General features: G+C 45.3%; 1 protein-coding gene across 2 annotated transcripts in view; it reads right to left on the bottom strand.

Annotated features, from left to right (window-relative positions):
* The window catches only part of SUSD5 (sushi domain containing 5), a 53,816-nt gene that overhangs the window by 16,751 nt on the left and 22,524 nt on the right, over window positions 1–14,541 (bottom strand). The window contains exon 4 of one of the 2 annotated variants that reach the window (XM_004774187.3): window positions 6,470–6,658. The exons of the other annotated variant lie outside the window; for it this stretch is intronic. Coding sequence (XP_004774244.3) covers window positions 6,470–6,658 — 189 coding nt within the window. The remainder of the gene's footprint in view (window positions 1–6,469; window positions 6,659–14,541) is intronic. 2 annotated transcript variants of the gene reach the window in all.

Below are 14,541 nucleotides of genomic sequence, written 5' to 3'. Positions count from 1 at the left end.
GGGCTTTCTGCTCTGCAGGGAGCCTGCTTCTCCCTCTGCCTGCCGCTCCCCCTGCTTATTCTCTCTTAAATAAATAAAATCTAAAAAAAAAAAAAAAAAGGAACCAAAACAACAAAGTCACTCTCAGGACAGAGATGGCATGGAGCAAGTGTCTGGTTTTTACAACAGCTCTTTCTCTGTTCCTAACTCGTTTCCACAGCTGTGTCAAGCTAGGAAAGAGAAAAAGGGACACTGTCTATTGGACTTAGAGGTGGTGGGGCTGGCAGGGTGAGGTCAAACTGGGTGTCTCTCACGCTCCTGATATTATAGACGAGAAAGTGTAAACAGAACCCATGGAGCTTGGGCTGGAAAGTCTTAAAGGCTTTTCTGAGCCTGTGTTAACACTTGGCAGATGCCCTTTGTTAGGGCAAGTTTTAAAGGAGAAACAAGGGGCAAATCACAGGGGAAGAGTCTACGAGTCTTTCACTTCCTGGGCCATCTGCCCTATGCTACATTGCAGCAGCTGCTCTCTCCCAGGCCAGCCACACAGACGGCGTAAACAGCCTCACCTGGAACTGGGGCAGAGGCCACAGGACCACTGAGCACCAAAGTCAGGAGAGAACAGAGGTGTTGAGGGCAGCGTGAAGCCAGGACAGTGAGTATGCCAGGGAACCAGAGGCTCCTTGGGAAAGCCCCAGGTGAGAATGCATGGGCACCATCACTGGGGTCACATGGTCAGGGGTGTCTATCCTCTTGGAGGGCTGGGAGGTTGAGACTGTTTTTAGGGTAGGGTGACCAGAGAGAAAACAAAGTCTTGAAGGTGGACATGAGACTTGGCATAATAAGTTCAAAAGAAAACAAACCTAGTGTGGAAGTCTACTGCATACACATGGAGTGAACAAAGCATCAGGATGTTTCTGTAATTAGGGCAACAACCAATTATAGTTAGATATTGAGAGCTTGGAGCAGAAACCAAGAAGATGTGTGGATTCAGACAGGAGGATGGAGAGCTAAAGGGGCAGAGACCAAAGCTAGAGAGATACCAACACACAGAGGAAAAAAGTGGCTATCAAATAAGTCCTCACCTACTGAAGTTAATGGTCAAGGACAAAGTCACCATGCTTAGATGAGAGACCTCACTACCACCACTTGAGGCTGGATCTTAATTGCAATGAACACACAACCTAGGCAGCATGTGAGCAAGGCATCCTCCCGCACCCCCTCAATACCCCCTTCCCTGCCACTAACCCATGTATATGTGCCCCCATGGGTTCATTCATGCTCATCATTACGAATTTTAAATTTCAGCAAGCTCATTCAGCCAGTCCCCACCTTACTAATGGATTAAAGAACAAACAACAAACAAAAAACTGGGATTGATGGTTTAATAAGCAACTATGCTCTCCACTGTGGTGGCTGCTATTGACGGCCCACTTGCGACCCCTTTCCCAGGCCAGTGCACCCATCCCCCAGCCACTGTGAGTATTGGCCCTTAACAGTTCACTGTTGTTCCCCTTCTCTGGAGAGGGCTGCCTTTGGGGGAATGGGAGCCTCGCTGGGGTGCCACGCACACACCATGCCACCTAGCCTTGGCAACCAATGGAGATGGTGGAGATGGCCTCCTTGCTTCCAAGTGGGACCAACCCTGTGGCACAGTTCATGAGATTGAGCCAAGGGAGAATGCCTCTGAGGTCACATCCTCTCCTCTCCTCGCCTATCCTGCTTCCCTCCCCCAGTAAACCACATGCATCTGAACAGACTTTGCTTTTAGAGAATCTGACCCAAGATGTCCAGTCAGTCTTCAAATGTCTATACAATGCCAACTTTGAATGGAATAGTCTTCATAGTATCTGAACCTCCTAAGCCTCCAGAATCTCCAAACCAAACTCATCAGAGCCCCCAAGTTCTTTTAAGTCTTGATGTCCAAGATACTCATGCCTGGAAGCTCTCTGGGGCTGGAAAGGTCGAGAGGGGAAATAAAGGACAGGGACTCAACCAGGACCTCAGCAGAGCAGCTCCTAAGACAGCATCTACAGGCAACCTCTACCAGAGGGTTTGGAGTGGGCACCAGCAGCTCACAAGGAAATAAAAGGAAATATTCTGGGGGAAGAGTAGGGGCAAGTTTCAAGTCCTGAGGGCCTGAAGGAAGGAGGGTGACTAGCCAGATCCCAGTACAGAAGGGACAAGCACCCCTGGACGAGTGACACAGCTATGGCCCCAGTTTCTGGCCTTCGGGACCTGAGACACTCTGCTGGGCGAGCCTAACTTCCCACTTGAGGAACAGACAAGACAGTTCTAAGTCAGAGGATGCCTTTGGTTACTTGTGGTAATAGGGGCTAGAGTCAATACCCACAAGGAAGTGAGGAAGGAGTCAGAGTCATGCACAGAGCCCCTTAGAGCCCTTAAGTGAGGGAGCCGGAATGCTCTCCTGGATCAGCACGAAGGTGGAAGGAAAAGAGCAACCCTCCTTGGGCCCTTTGATCTTTCAGGTCCTGTTCTAAGTGAGGCACCTGCAAGAGCTCTATGGGGGAACCTATGTGAAAACTGGTATCCATGCTTTCATATGAGCAAATTAAGGCTCAGGGAAGTCAAGAAAGTAGTTGGGTTTCCCCCTCTCTCCTAAGCCCTTCCACTGTCATTCACATTAACTGCAGTCTCTCCCACCTCAAAGTAACAGAGGTTACTTTGATTACAAAGCCAGCAAACAAATACAAACCCCCACGATCTCTTTGGTCCCCTGACCCTCTTCCAGCTCTAACCTATGTTTCTGCCTAGTGCTCTTCATGAGCCCCAGAGATTCAAGAATGAATTGTCTGCCCCCCCACCCTCTTCTCATCCTCGTTCATTCCTGCACTCGCGACAGTGTGGCCCAGGAGCAGTCCACTCCCCGCATTCACAATGAGAATACGGGACTGCCAGAACCTTCTCATGCTACGAAGCCACAGCACACGTTTGTATCTTTCATTTACTTGATGTCTGCTGCCTGTCACATCATGGAGCACTTCTGCACACTTCCTTTAAAAATTTCACCTTGCTTTCTGGCTCTCCCTTCCACTGCATCATCCACTGCTTCTGTCTCCTTGGAGGCACCTGGTTTGTGGAGTTGCTTTTAGTGACAGGACAGCTTTGCTCCAGTCTGCACACACAGCACCTGGGCTACGCTGCAGGAAGGGATGTGGAGTGAGTGGCCATTCAGCCCCTCTAGGGAAGAGCTGATGTTATCCAAACCTGCCTGGTCCAACTGCAGACCGTTGTGTGCCCCACTCTCCTGAAATGACTTTTGACCAATTTGAAGCAGTTCCCTCATCAAAAAAGTAGATGTTCAGGGTGACTGGGTGGCTCAGTGGGTTAAGGCCAGTCTCTTAACCCACTGTGCAAGATGGAGTGAAATCCCTGGTGAAGATAGTCTTATAACACACCCACACACACATACACACACACACACACACACACACACACACACACACCCCTTATAATGACACAGCTAGTTGAAATGCTAAATCTACAGGGCAACGAAAATTGGAACAGTCTGTACACAGCCAAGTACAGAAACCAGAATTCCTGCCCGCCAGCTGAAAGTTCCAACCGCTCTGTCTGGCAGGGAGAAAACAAACACCACTGCAGACACACAAAACCTGCATTTAGGTCTCATTTGGCTGGGGCCTGTAAACAGCCCATGTGGCTGGTGGGTGTGGCTCCTGAGATGACCACACCCGAGCCTCACTAGAAGTAAAGGCAGCTCGTTAGCAATCTTGGGGTGGCTAAGGGCCTGCTTGGAGGTGACACACTCACAAGCAGCAAGGTTGGGTCTTATGTGTGATTTTCTCCTGCAGGTGAATGATCAGTATTAGCAAGGAGCTCCTCTACCTGCCGCTAAACAACAGCAGGGTGATGATGATGAGGAAAGAGGCAGAAGATTGCTCAAACAGTGCTTCGAGTGCTTGTCCCAGACTGTGACTTCGCTTGCTAGTCTGCAACGAGGCACATAGATACACTGAGAGGATGTTTTTAGAAGCTTTCATAACCATTTGGCAGGGGAATTTTATGTCTATTTAATTCAACAAAAAATAGTATGTATGTTTGGAATATCTTTATTTTAGGTTCATATATTTTTTTAAGATTTTATTTACTTGGCAGAAAGAGAGCTTGCAAGCATGAGAAGGGGGAAGGGCAGAGAGGGAGGGAGAAGCAGACTCCCTGCTGAGCCAGGAGCCCTATGTGGGACTCCATCCCCAGGATCCTGAGATCATGACTTTAGCCCAAGGCAGATGCTTAACCAACTGAGCCACCCAGACATCCCTATTTTAGCTTTATATTAATTGATTTTTACTGTATTTTGCTAAAGTAGTTGTCTGCCAATACTAGAAAACAATTTTTAATGCTCTACAGTTCAAGAAGTTGAAATAAACAATTAAGAGATAAAAACCTGTTCATTAAAAGATCCTCCAAGAGGGGCTGCCTGGGTGGCTCAGTGGGTTAAAGCCCCTGCCTTCGGCTCAGGTCATGGTCCCAGAGTCCTGGGATCGAGCTCCGCATCAGGCTCTCTGCTCAGCAGGGAGCCTGTTTCCTCCTCTCTTTCTCTGCCTGCCTCTCTGCCTACTTGTAATCTCTGTCTGTCAAATAAATAAATAAGTAAAATCTTTAAAAAAAAAAAAAAAAAGATCCTCCGAGAGGAGAAAGCCACAAAATGAGAGAAAATGTTTGCAACACATTATGAAGGTTTTATATAAAAAAGAAATCCTACATTATATAAATAATTCAAATCAATTAGAAAAATGAGCAAGAAACTTGAATAGACTTTTACAGAGGAAATGCTAGTGCCTCTTTAAAATGTAGTAAGAGGGATGCGTGGGTGGCTCAGTCAGTTAAGCTGCTGCCTTTGGCTCCGGGTCATGATCCCAGAATCCTGGGATCGAGTCCCACATGGGGCTCCTTGCTTGGCAGGGAGCCTCCTCTCCGCCTCTGCCTGCTTGTGTGCGCTCTCTCATCCTCTCTCTCTCTCTCTCTCTCTCTCTCTGACAAATAAATAAATAAATAAATACAATCTTAAAAAAAAAAATGTAGTAAGTGCTCAACCAGACAAATGAATATCACAACTAAGTCATCCCAGGCTAGTCACCAGATGGGTAAACAGGTGAAAGTCTCCCAAGACCCGAAGGCTGGTAAGGATGCTGAACAATGGGAACTCTCAGGCAAGAGAGTAAAGTGGTCGGAATACTCTGGAAAACTCTCTGGCAGCATCCACTAACACTGAAGACACACCTACCCCATGAGCCACAATTTCATGCCCCGGAACCCACAAAAATAAGTTCACATGTGAACTAAATGACCTCGGTGAGCACAATCACAGTGGTATGGCTTGTGGTGGCTACCAAATGAAAATAAGCCAAAGGTCCACCAACACATTGGAAAAGTAAATGGTGCTGTCTTCACACTTAGTAAACATTAGTGACGACAACAGACCACAGCTTAGTCAACAGCGTGGATGAATCTCGAAGACAAGTTCAGCACCCTAGTCTCATCAAGGTCCCATGGGATCTGCAGGACACTCTAGGCACAGACTTCCAATAAATTCATTCACATTGTGATGTTGGAGTCGTTCCCCTCCATGGAGCCAGCCTCCGCTTGGTACCCAGATATCATGGGGGTCAGGAAGTAGTCCCTGCAGGAGTCTTGGGGTAAGAGGAGCCTTGTGAGGTCAGGGAACAATTCAGAGCCTGGCATGAAGCCATCAGGTCAGGAGTAGGGAGGCCAGGTCAGCCCATGGCTGGGGACAGTAATTTCTGCTCCTGGGAGAACCCCCAAAGGGCTGGGTGGAAGTGGGATACAGAAGCCTGTGGCCCCCAGGTATACCACAATAGTGAAGTGAGGCCATCTAGGGGAACTAGATCAGGTCTCTGTCGAGGCCCACCAGCATTCTGTTCAGTCTCAACTAAATATGTCAGCTCTCATGACTGCCATGGGTTATAGGTCAGGGAACACAGCAAGACTGCAGGGCAGCAACCGGCGGCTCTTGTCAGTGGGCCCAGGCCACACCTGTCTTAGAGCATTCTCCCTGCCTCCCCCTCCTCCCCCACAACCCCCGCAGGACTGCTCCAGGGCAAGGGAGCAGGACTTCCAAGTGGACCTGCCCTGGTTTCCAAGCTGCATGCCCCAAAGAGCCAGAAGCTCTTGTCACAAGCTATAGCAAAGCCCACAAAGTCCCCATAGGGTTATGTCCAGTCACAAGATTCGCCCCTCAGGGAAGCCGGCCTGCAAGCCTGCATTCATGACAGCCTTCCCGGCGTGGTGTACCAATCTGGGGTCATTTTCACCACAAGCATTATCTCCTGGCACAGCATCTCGATCAGATTTCCAAGTTAACTTTCTAGATAAGTCAGAGTTGAGATGCTGTCAGCTCCCGGAACTCAGGGGAAAGATGTGAATGCATCTTTGAAAGGGAGGAGCACAAATGGGGTGGCTGTGCTCCCAGGGTTGGTGGGCAGCTTACCTTTTCCGCAGGCCTGCACCAAGCCGTACCACTCCCCACAGCTGTTACACAGCAGGGTGAAGGCAGTTTCGCGGTGGCCCGTCACGTGGCCTGGGGCGCACACGTACAGCAGCTCATCCCCCATCTCCAGGCCCGTGCGGCCCTGCAGGATGGTGTGTGGGAACGAGGGTGGGTCTCCACATGGCTTCTCTGAGGACAAGGAGTCACAGTCAGCTTTCCCAAACCATGCAGAACTTTGGCAGCCTGGGAGAATACCAGGTTAAAAACCACTCTCCTGGGGCACTTGGGTGGCTCAGTGGGTTAAAGTCTGTTTGGGGCTTAGATCATGATCCCAGGGTCCTGGGATCGAGCCCCGCATCAGGCTCTCTGCTCAGCCGGGAGCCTGCTTCACTCCCCCCACCCCCCGCCCCTGCCTCTGCCTGCTTGTGATCTCTGTCAAATAAATACATAAATAAATAATCTTAAAAAAAAAAAAACCAAACCCACTCTCCCCTTCCCTGGGGGCTGCTTGTACCCTGAGCTGGGATCACAGGGGCTGTTTCTCCTTCACCCTTGATGTCCCCAGAGCCTGGACAAATGCCTGGTCCAAATGAGGCACTCAGAAAATAGTTGTTGAGTGAGTAATTGTGCTACAAGTGCTACGACTTTGTGCTTTGAAACTGCCAGGCAGCATTACCCTCTCATGCCTCCTTGAAGGGAGGACTCAGAAACATGTGCCTAACAGCAAGCTCCTTTTGGTCTTACTTACATAAGTGAGCAGGTACTCTTTGCTAAAAAGCTAAGAGGCTAAGAACTATCAAGCACAGCAGAAGGTGCCTCTCCCTTCCCCCACCCTTATCTCTGATGCTGACACTGTTACAGGGTTAGTCTATACAAATAATACAGACATAGGTATTGATATACACTGACGTACATACAGGCTTAGGTAGGTATAGATAGGTATAGCTCTTCTTTTTATCTTTTAAAATATTTTATCTATTATTTGAGAGAAAGAGAGAGAGAGAAAGCACAGAGGCAGAGGGGGAGGGAGAAGCAGACTCCGCCCTGAGCAGGGAGCCCAGGGCAGGACTTGATCCCACAACCCTGAGATCATGACCTGAGCTGAAGGCAGACGCTTAACCAAACTAAGCCACTCGGGCACCCTTATATAGGTATAGTTCTCTCTCTCTGTGTGGTTTTAACATAAATAAGATTATATCATATGTATTACTGATATCCTCTTTTAAAAGATTTTATTTATTTATTTACTTACTTACTTATTTATCAGAGAGAGAGAGAGATTGAGCACAAGCAGGTACAGGCAGAGGGGTAAGCAGGCTCCCTGCTGAGCAGAGAGCCTGATGCAGTACTCAATCCAGAACCCTGGGATCATGACCTGAACAGAAGGCAGTGACTTAACCAACTGAGCCACACAGGCGTCCCTGATAGCTGCTTTTTAAAAAAAACCTATTGTTTTAAAGAACATTTTGAGGTCCACAGCACAACTGAGTGGGAAGTACAGAGAGTTCCTAGGTACCCGGTCCCCATACAGGCACAGTCTGCCCTATTAGCAACATCACACACCAGAGTGACCCGTCTGTCACAATCTAGGAGCCTACACTGACACCCTGTTATAACCCCAAGTCTGCAGTTTACATTTGGGTTCACTCTGTAGGTGAGTCTCATGCTTGGATCTGAAGGTGGAGAAGAGCCCCCACCAGGGTTGTGCCCTCAAGCTGGCCCTGAGAGCCACTTTTGGTGTATGGGCCCCAGCTTTCCTTTTAACCCCCCTGTTCTAGTTCTCCTGTGAGAATGTTTTGACTGGTATGTATTTTTTACTGGAAATGAGCCTTCTAGGAATGAATGTAGACTGATTTGTGTTAAAACTTGCAAATTGCTTACAAAAAATCCAAGACTTCAGCCAGCAAGGGAGTCCCTAAGGTGAGGAGGGGAGAACCAAGCTTTCCTGTTTCCGCAGTGATGGGAGCCATGGGGTCTAGCTCATGTGAGAGACCCATGGAGTCAGAAGTCTGTGGAGCAGACCCAGACACAGAGCTGTTACGTGGAGTAACGCTTTCACTACTAGCTGAGGGAAGAGGCTGAGGGTCAGGGAGCTGTGGCCTGGGCCAAAGGTCATACTTCCAGCCTCAAGGTGCACTTGGTGCTCCTGCCGTGGTCAGAAGCAACTCCTTGGGGCGCCTGGGTGGCTCAGTGGGTTAAGCCGCTGCCTTTGGCTCAGGTCATGATCTCAGGGTCCTGTGATCGAGTCCCGCATCGGCCTCTCTGCTCAGCAGGGAGCCTGCTTCTCTCTCTCTCTCTGCCTGCCTCTCTGCCTACTTGTGATCTCTGTCTGTCAAATAAATAAAATCTTAAAAAAAAAAAAAAAGAAGCAACTCCTTACTGTATCCTCTCAGAAAGAATAAATTCCTTTCAAAGTATAAATATCTTAGTGGCAAAGCTTCAAATTTCCCACCAATAAGTTTGATGTTAGCTGTAGGTTTTTTGTAGATGTTCTTTAGGCAGTTGAAGAAGTTTTCCTCTGTTTCTAGTTTGCTAAGTTTTATCATGAATGGGTATTGCTGTTTCCAAATGTTTTTCTGTATCTATCAATATGATTACATGCTTTTTCTTTAGCCTGTTGATGTCATGGGTTCCATTAATTGATTTTTGAATGTTGCCCCAGCCTTGCACACCTGGGATAAGTCCTACTTGGTTCCGGTGTATAATTTTTTTTCTATATTGCTACGTTCAAATTGCTAATGTTTTGTTGAGGATTTTTACATTTATGTTTATTAGTTATTGGTCTGTAGTTTTACTTTCTTGTAATGACTTTGTCTCATTTTGGTATGAGGATAAATGCTGGCCTCATAGAATGTGTTAGGAAGTATTCCTTCTGTTTCTAACTTCTGGAAGAAATTGTTTTAACAACTGGTATAATTTCTTCCTTAAATGTTTGGTAGAATCTCTAGGGAACTTATCTGGGTCTGTTGCTCTCTGTTTGGCAAGGCTATTAATTATTGATTGAATTTCTGTCCTTACATGTTGGGCTAGAAACTAGAAGTCCGTTTTTCTCCCCTAATGTTCTAGAGCTGTTTCTAAATAAGTACTATAAATTACCTCAATATTTTGAAAGGCTATACTATAGCACATTATTTGGTCATTACATAGACATTTTGTTGATTCCAAGTTTTCACTATTTATTATAAACAATGCTACAAAATGAACTTCTCATATGTACATTTCAATACATACTTTTTAGGATAACCTTCTTGAAGTAGAATTGCTGCATCCAAGTGATGTGGTGATGCTTTTTTTTTTTTTTTTTTTCAAAAAAGAAAAGATTTTTTAATTTGAATTTCTTCTTCTGGTTTTATATTGGAAGAGAGAGTCTTTCACCTAAGAAACACATTGTTTTAAAAAAAGAAAATATGCTAAGAAAAGATGAAAATAGAAATCAGAATTCATGCTCTAAGCCACCCTGATTGGCCTGTCAGCTTGTAATTTTAGTAGCACTTTCTCAAAGAGCATCATTGCTATTCATGTTCTTCAACACAAGAGATTCTGAATGAAAAAATGGTGTGGTTACATTTCAGGGAAGTTGGCACAGAGTGCTGTATTTAACCCAGAATCTTGACTGTGTAGCCCAGGAGATGAGTGTTTGCTTCATCTATGGAGCAAGCAGGGACAGGCAGCCATCTGAAAGCTGCCACAGATGCAAGGGGTGCCCCCCACTGAGGAGAGAGGCATCATCACTCAGTCTGAGCAGGGCATCCTGAAAGGAATGGACCAAAGTCTCCGGTGCGTGATAATGGCCTGAATTCCAGCTAGCACCTGAGAGGCAACAGCTTCCATGTCTCTCTCCATAATCCTCAGCTGGCTAGGACTCATGCTGGACATCCCAATTTTCTCCCCTCTTACCAGGACCTAATTCTGGGAAACTGGAGGCTCTTTGTCAAACAGCATCAAGGAACCAGTAAATACTGTAAGTCTCATGCAGCTCTATCTGTGGGACACAACACCAACTCCTTAGTAGGAAAACCTGAGAGCAGAGTAACTGTTCTGAGAGCAGATAAAAAGGGAAATTCAGGCCAAATTCACGCCCTAGCAGACTCACGGGATTTTCCTTCCTTTCAGTTAATTTCCAGGACGACTCTGGCTAGAAACTGACTCGGGAAAACCACAACCATACTCCCGAGAGTCTGCGTACACATACCATGTATTTCTGAATGTCCCACCAGTGCTCAAGACAGGAAACACGCTGCTTCTAGGTGGTGTGATTTCAAAAGCTTCAGGACAACAGTTCTATGTGTTAACACAGCCAAGGGCATGCCAAAAACACCACTCATGTCCAGGCACAACTGGAATTAGTTCCTTTCATTAACCTTCCCATCTTAGACCTCACAGCAGGCTCTGAAAACCAGCTGGCTACAGACCTAGATCCTATTCTCTTCAGGGAAACTTGGGTCTGCACAGCCTTCACTGCTTCTTCTCAGTTATTCCGCAGGTAGAGATGGTGGTGTGTGAATTTCTTAGACCCGAAAGCTGGGTTTCAGCAATTTCAACGGAAAGAGCAATTTCTGTCATTTTCCCTTCCAAGAAAAGAGATGTTATGAAAGTTCTTATCTGTAAAATAGTATTAATAAAGGACTCATTTGCCAATCAATCCCAGCTTCTGATAACCAGTTTCCACAGAATTTAGAACTCCTATGAAAGTTAATGCTTTTCTTTTGAGAAATTTTAAGCCTACAGACCCTCATAATTCCTTTGTAAAACCAAGATGCAGACATTCTGACACAAATGCTTGATCTTTCCTTCTTCCTTTTGGTGTTATCTAAGCTACGTGAAGAAGCTGACTTTCATGCCCACCCGCACAGTTCCCTCCCACCCTAGTCACCCCGTACACAACCGGCACTGCTTTCCCTGTTCTGTCCAATTTTATTGTTAGTTCCCAGGTCTCAGTATTAGTGCTCCTCAAACTTGAATGTGATCAGAATCACCCACAGGCTTGTACCCCCGCCAACACACACACCCCTCACAGAGACTGCTGTATTTTTGAGTTTCTAACTCAATAGCAGGTCATAGTTCGGGCCCAAGAATCTGCATTTATAAGTTCCCAGGTGATGTTAATACTACTGGCCCAGGGACCCTTCTTGGAGAACTAGTGTCATAGATAAAAACCTACCCTCAAAAACGGGCAAAACTAATATACGGTGATGGGAATCAGAACAGAGATTGCCTTGGCTCTGCTGGGATGAGGAGGGGCAGAGAATCTTTGGAAAAGAACTGCAGGGAACTTTCTGGGGTAAGGGAAATGTTCCGTACCTTGACTGGGTGTTGATTACACAGGTGTGTAACTTTGTCAAAACTCATCAAACTTAAGATCTGTGCATTTTGCTGATATAAATTATGCCTCCATGAAATAATTTAAAAAATATTTCCTCTCCAGAAAATCTGCAATTTATTCAGCAAGAGGTATAAATGGGTGAAAATTATTCACAATCTCTCCCAAGGGGAACTGCATTTGACAAGGATTCATGCCTTCAGGCAGTGGTTTCCAACTTGCAGACTTTCTACGTATGGTAGAAAGTACAGTAAGTGTGTGGGCAAGTTCATACGCAGTTAAATTCTGTGTCAATCAATAAATTTAAATCAATTACTGTCACATAGAATCTACACGATACTAGTTCCTGAGTTTCCCCTCATAAAAAATAATTTTTAAACATTCTAGAACAAAATGATATAATGTCTGGCATTTGCTTTAAAATATCTCAATGGGAGAAAATCACTGGGAAAAACAGATAAAATCAAGTCGGCAAAGTACTGACTACTGAAGCTGGGTGATGGGCACATGGGGATTTGTGAAACTATTCTTGCTGCTTTTGTGTTGGTTTGAAGATTTTCTTGGTAAAATGTTTTTAAATTATCCATATCAATACTTCTTACATAAGCCAGAAAACTTGAAAAACTCACTGGGAAAAGAATACCACAGGAAAAATAAAAAGTCTCCTTGAATTTCACCAATGATAACCCTTGTTAACGTGGGTTTTGTTTTCAGTTTTGCACACGTACACATGCACTTACACAGTATTTTGCCACACGATGACGTAATTGCTTTGTTTTGTAGCTTGAGAATTTAACATTATATTTTTCCCCATCAACAAATATTTGTATTATTCATTGTTCTTTTTTAAGGATTTTGTTTATTTGTCAGAGAGAGAGAGGCAGGCAGGGGGAGAAATGGGCTCCCTGCTCAGCAGGGAGCCTGATGCAGGACTCCACCCCAGAACCCTGGGATCATGACCTGAGCTGAAGGCACACGCTCAACCGCTCAACCGACTGAGCCACCCAGGTGTCCCTGTTGTTTTTTAGAGAGGGAGAGAGGGGTGGGAGGGGATGGGCAGAGGGAGAGGGAGAGAAGGAATCTTTTTTTAAATTTTATTTTTCATTTTTATTATGTTTGGTCAGCCAACATAGAGGACATCATTGTTTTTTTTTTTTTTCCCAGAGTCCAGAGTCTCTCATGGTTTGTCTCCCTCTCTGATTACTTTGCATTCAGTTTTCCTTCCTTTCCCCTGTGGTCCAGAGAATCTTAAGCAGGCTCCATGCCCAGCACATAACCCTGAGATCATGACCTGAGCTGAAATCAAGAGTCAGACGTTTAACTGAGTGAACCAACCAGGGACCCCAGATATTTGTATTATTTGAATTTACTTATAAATGACTATATATTATTCCACTTTTAAGGCTCTACCATAATGGACTCCCCTATTGTTAGACATTAACTTAGTTTCCAATTTTCTCTAAGTAATGAACATCTTGGTGTCATACTTTTGTACTTAACCCATGCTAATTTCCTTAGAATAAAATACTCAAAGTAAAATTGATGGGTGAAAGGGCATTTGTATTTTTAAAGCTTCTGATGGGTTGTTCCAAGTTGAATATGAGGATTTAAGAGTCTATACCCCTCAGTGGTATATAAACTTGCCTGTTTCTCCTCAGTACACTGGGGAAAACCATCTTTATAAACTTTGACAACTTCATGAACCTAAAAAGGTGATTTCTTATACTAAAATGCATTATCTTTGATTGGTAAAAAAGAGTTGAATATTTATTGACCATTTGTATTTCTTAAAAGTAGTTCTCTATTATGGTCTTCACCCTATCAATCTACAAGAGATCTCCATATATCAGTATACAATAATGCATTGTCTTAACTTCCCAAATTCTTTTTATTTTATTTTATTTATTTATTTGTTAGAGAGAACATGAGCACAGGCAGACAAAGTGGTAGGCAGAGGCAGAGGGAGAAGCAGGCTCCCTACCGAGCAAGGAGCCCAATGTGGGACTCGATCTCAGGACGCTGGGATCATGACCTGAGCCGAAGGCAGCCGCCCAACCAACTGAGCCACCCAGGCGTCCCTAACTTCCCAAATTCTTAAGCTATCACTTCGTACTATTAATCCACCTATCCTTCTCCCACTGACTGAAAGTCTCACGACCCACTTCGCTATAAACTTATACTTAGGGGTACCTGTGTGGCTCAGTTGGTTGAGTGGTTACCTTCGGCTCAGGTCCTGGTTCCGAGACCCTGGGATGGAGCGCAGCCTCTAGTTCCCTGTTCAGCAGGGAGCCTGCCTCTCCCTCTCCTTCTGCCTGCCACGCCCCCTACTTGTGCTTTTTCTCTTGTCAAATGAATAAGTGAAATCTACAAAAAAATAAATAAATAAAATAAAATAAACTTAGGCACATTGGGTCCATTTTGGTGCTTCCAGGCTTTTGCATTTGTTTACATGTTTCTCTACAGTGTCAAATGATTGTTTACCATAGTTTTAAATGTATTTTGGTATCTGAGCCTTTCTTATTATTCGAGGAGTGGCAAGAAGTTAGTAAAACTGAAGCATAAAGTACAAGGGAGATAGGCAGGCACGAGTTTATGAAGGCCTTTGCAAGCCAGGGAGGAAGTCTGGAATTGTCCAGTGTAGAAGGGGGGACAACTAAAAATAGAAAATAACACAGTCCCCTTGGCATTTTAGAAGGAAAACTGTTGCAGGGTAGAGAACAGACTGAGGAAACACCCTGGAATCCTAAAGGCC

This window comes from Mustela putorius, unplaced genomic scaffold, assembly GCF_011764305.1.
Source record: "Mustela putorius furo isolate JIRA1106 unplaced genomic scaffold, ASM1176430v1.1 tig00003834_pilon_pilon_pilon, whole genome shotgun sequence".
In the NCBI taxonomy this organism is placed as follows: Eukaryota; Metazoa; Chordata; class Mammalia; order Carnivora; family Mustelidae; genus Mustela; species Mustela putorius.
Note: the sequence above shows the minus strand (reverse complement) of the source record. Positions and strands in the feature narration are given on the sequence as shown.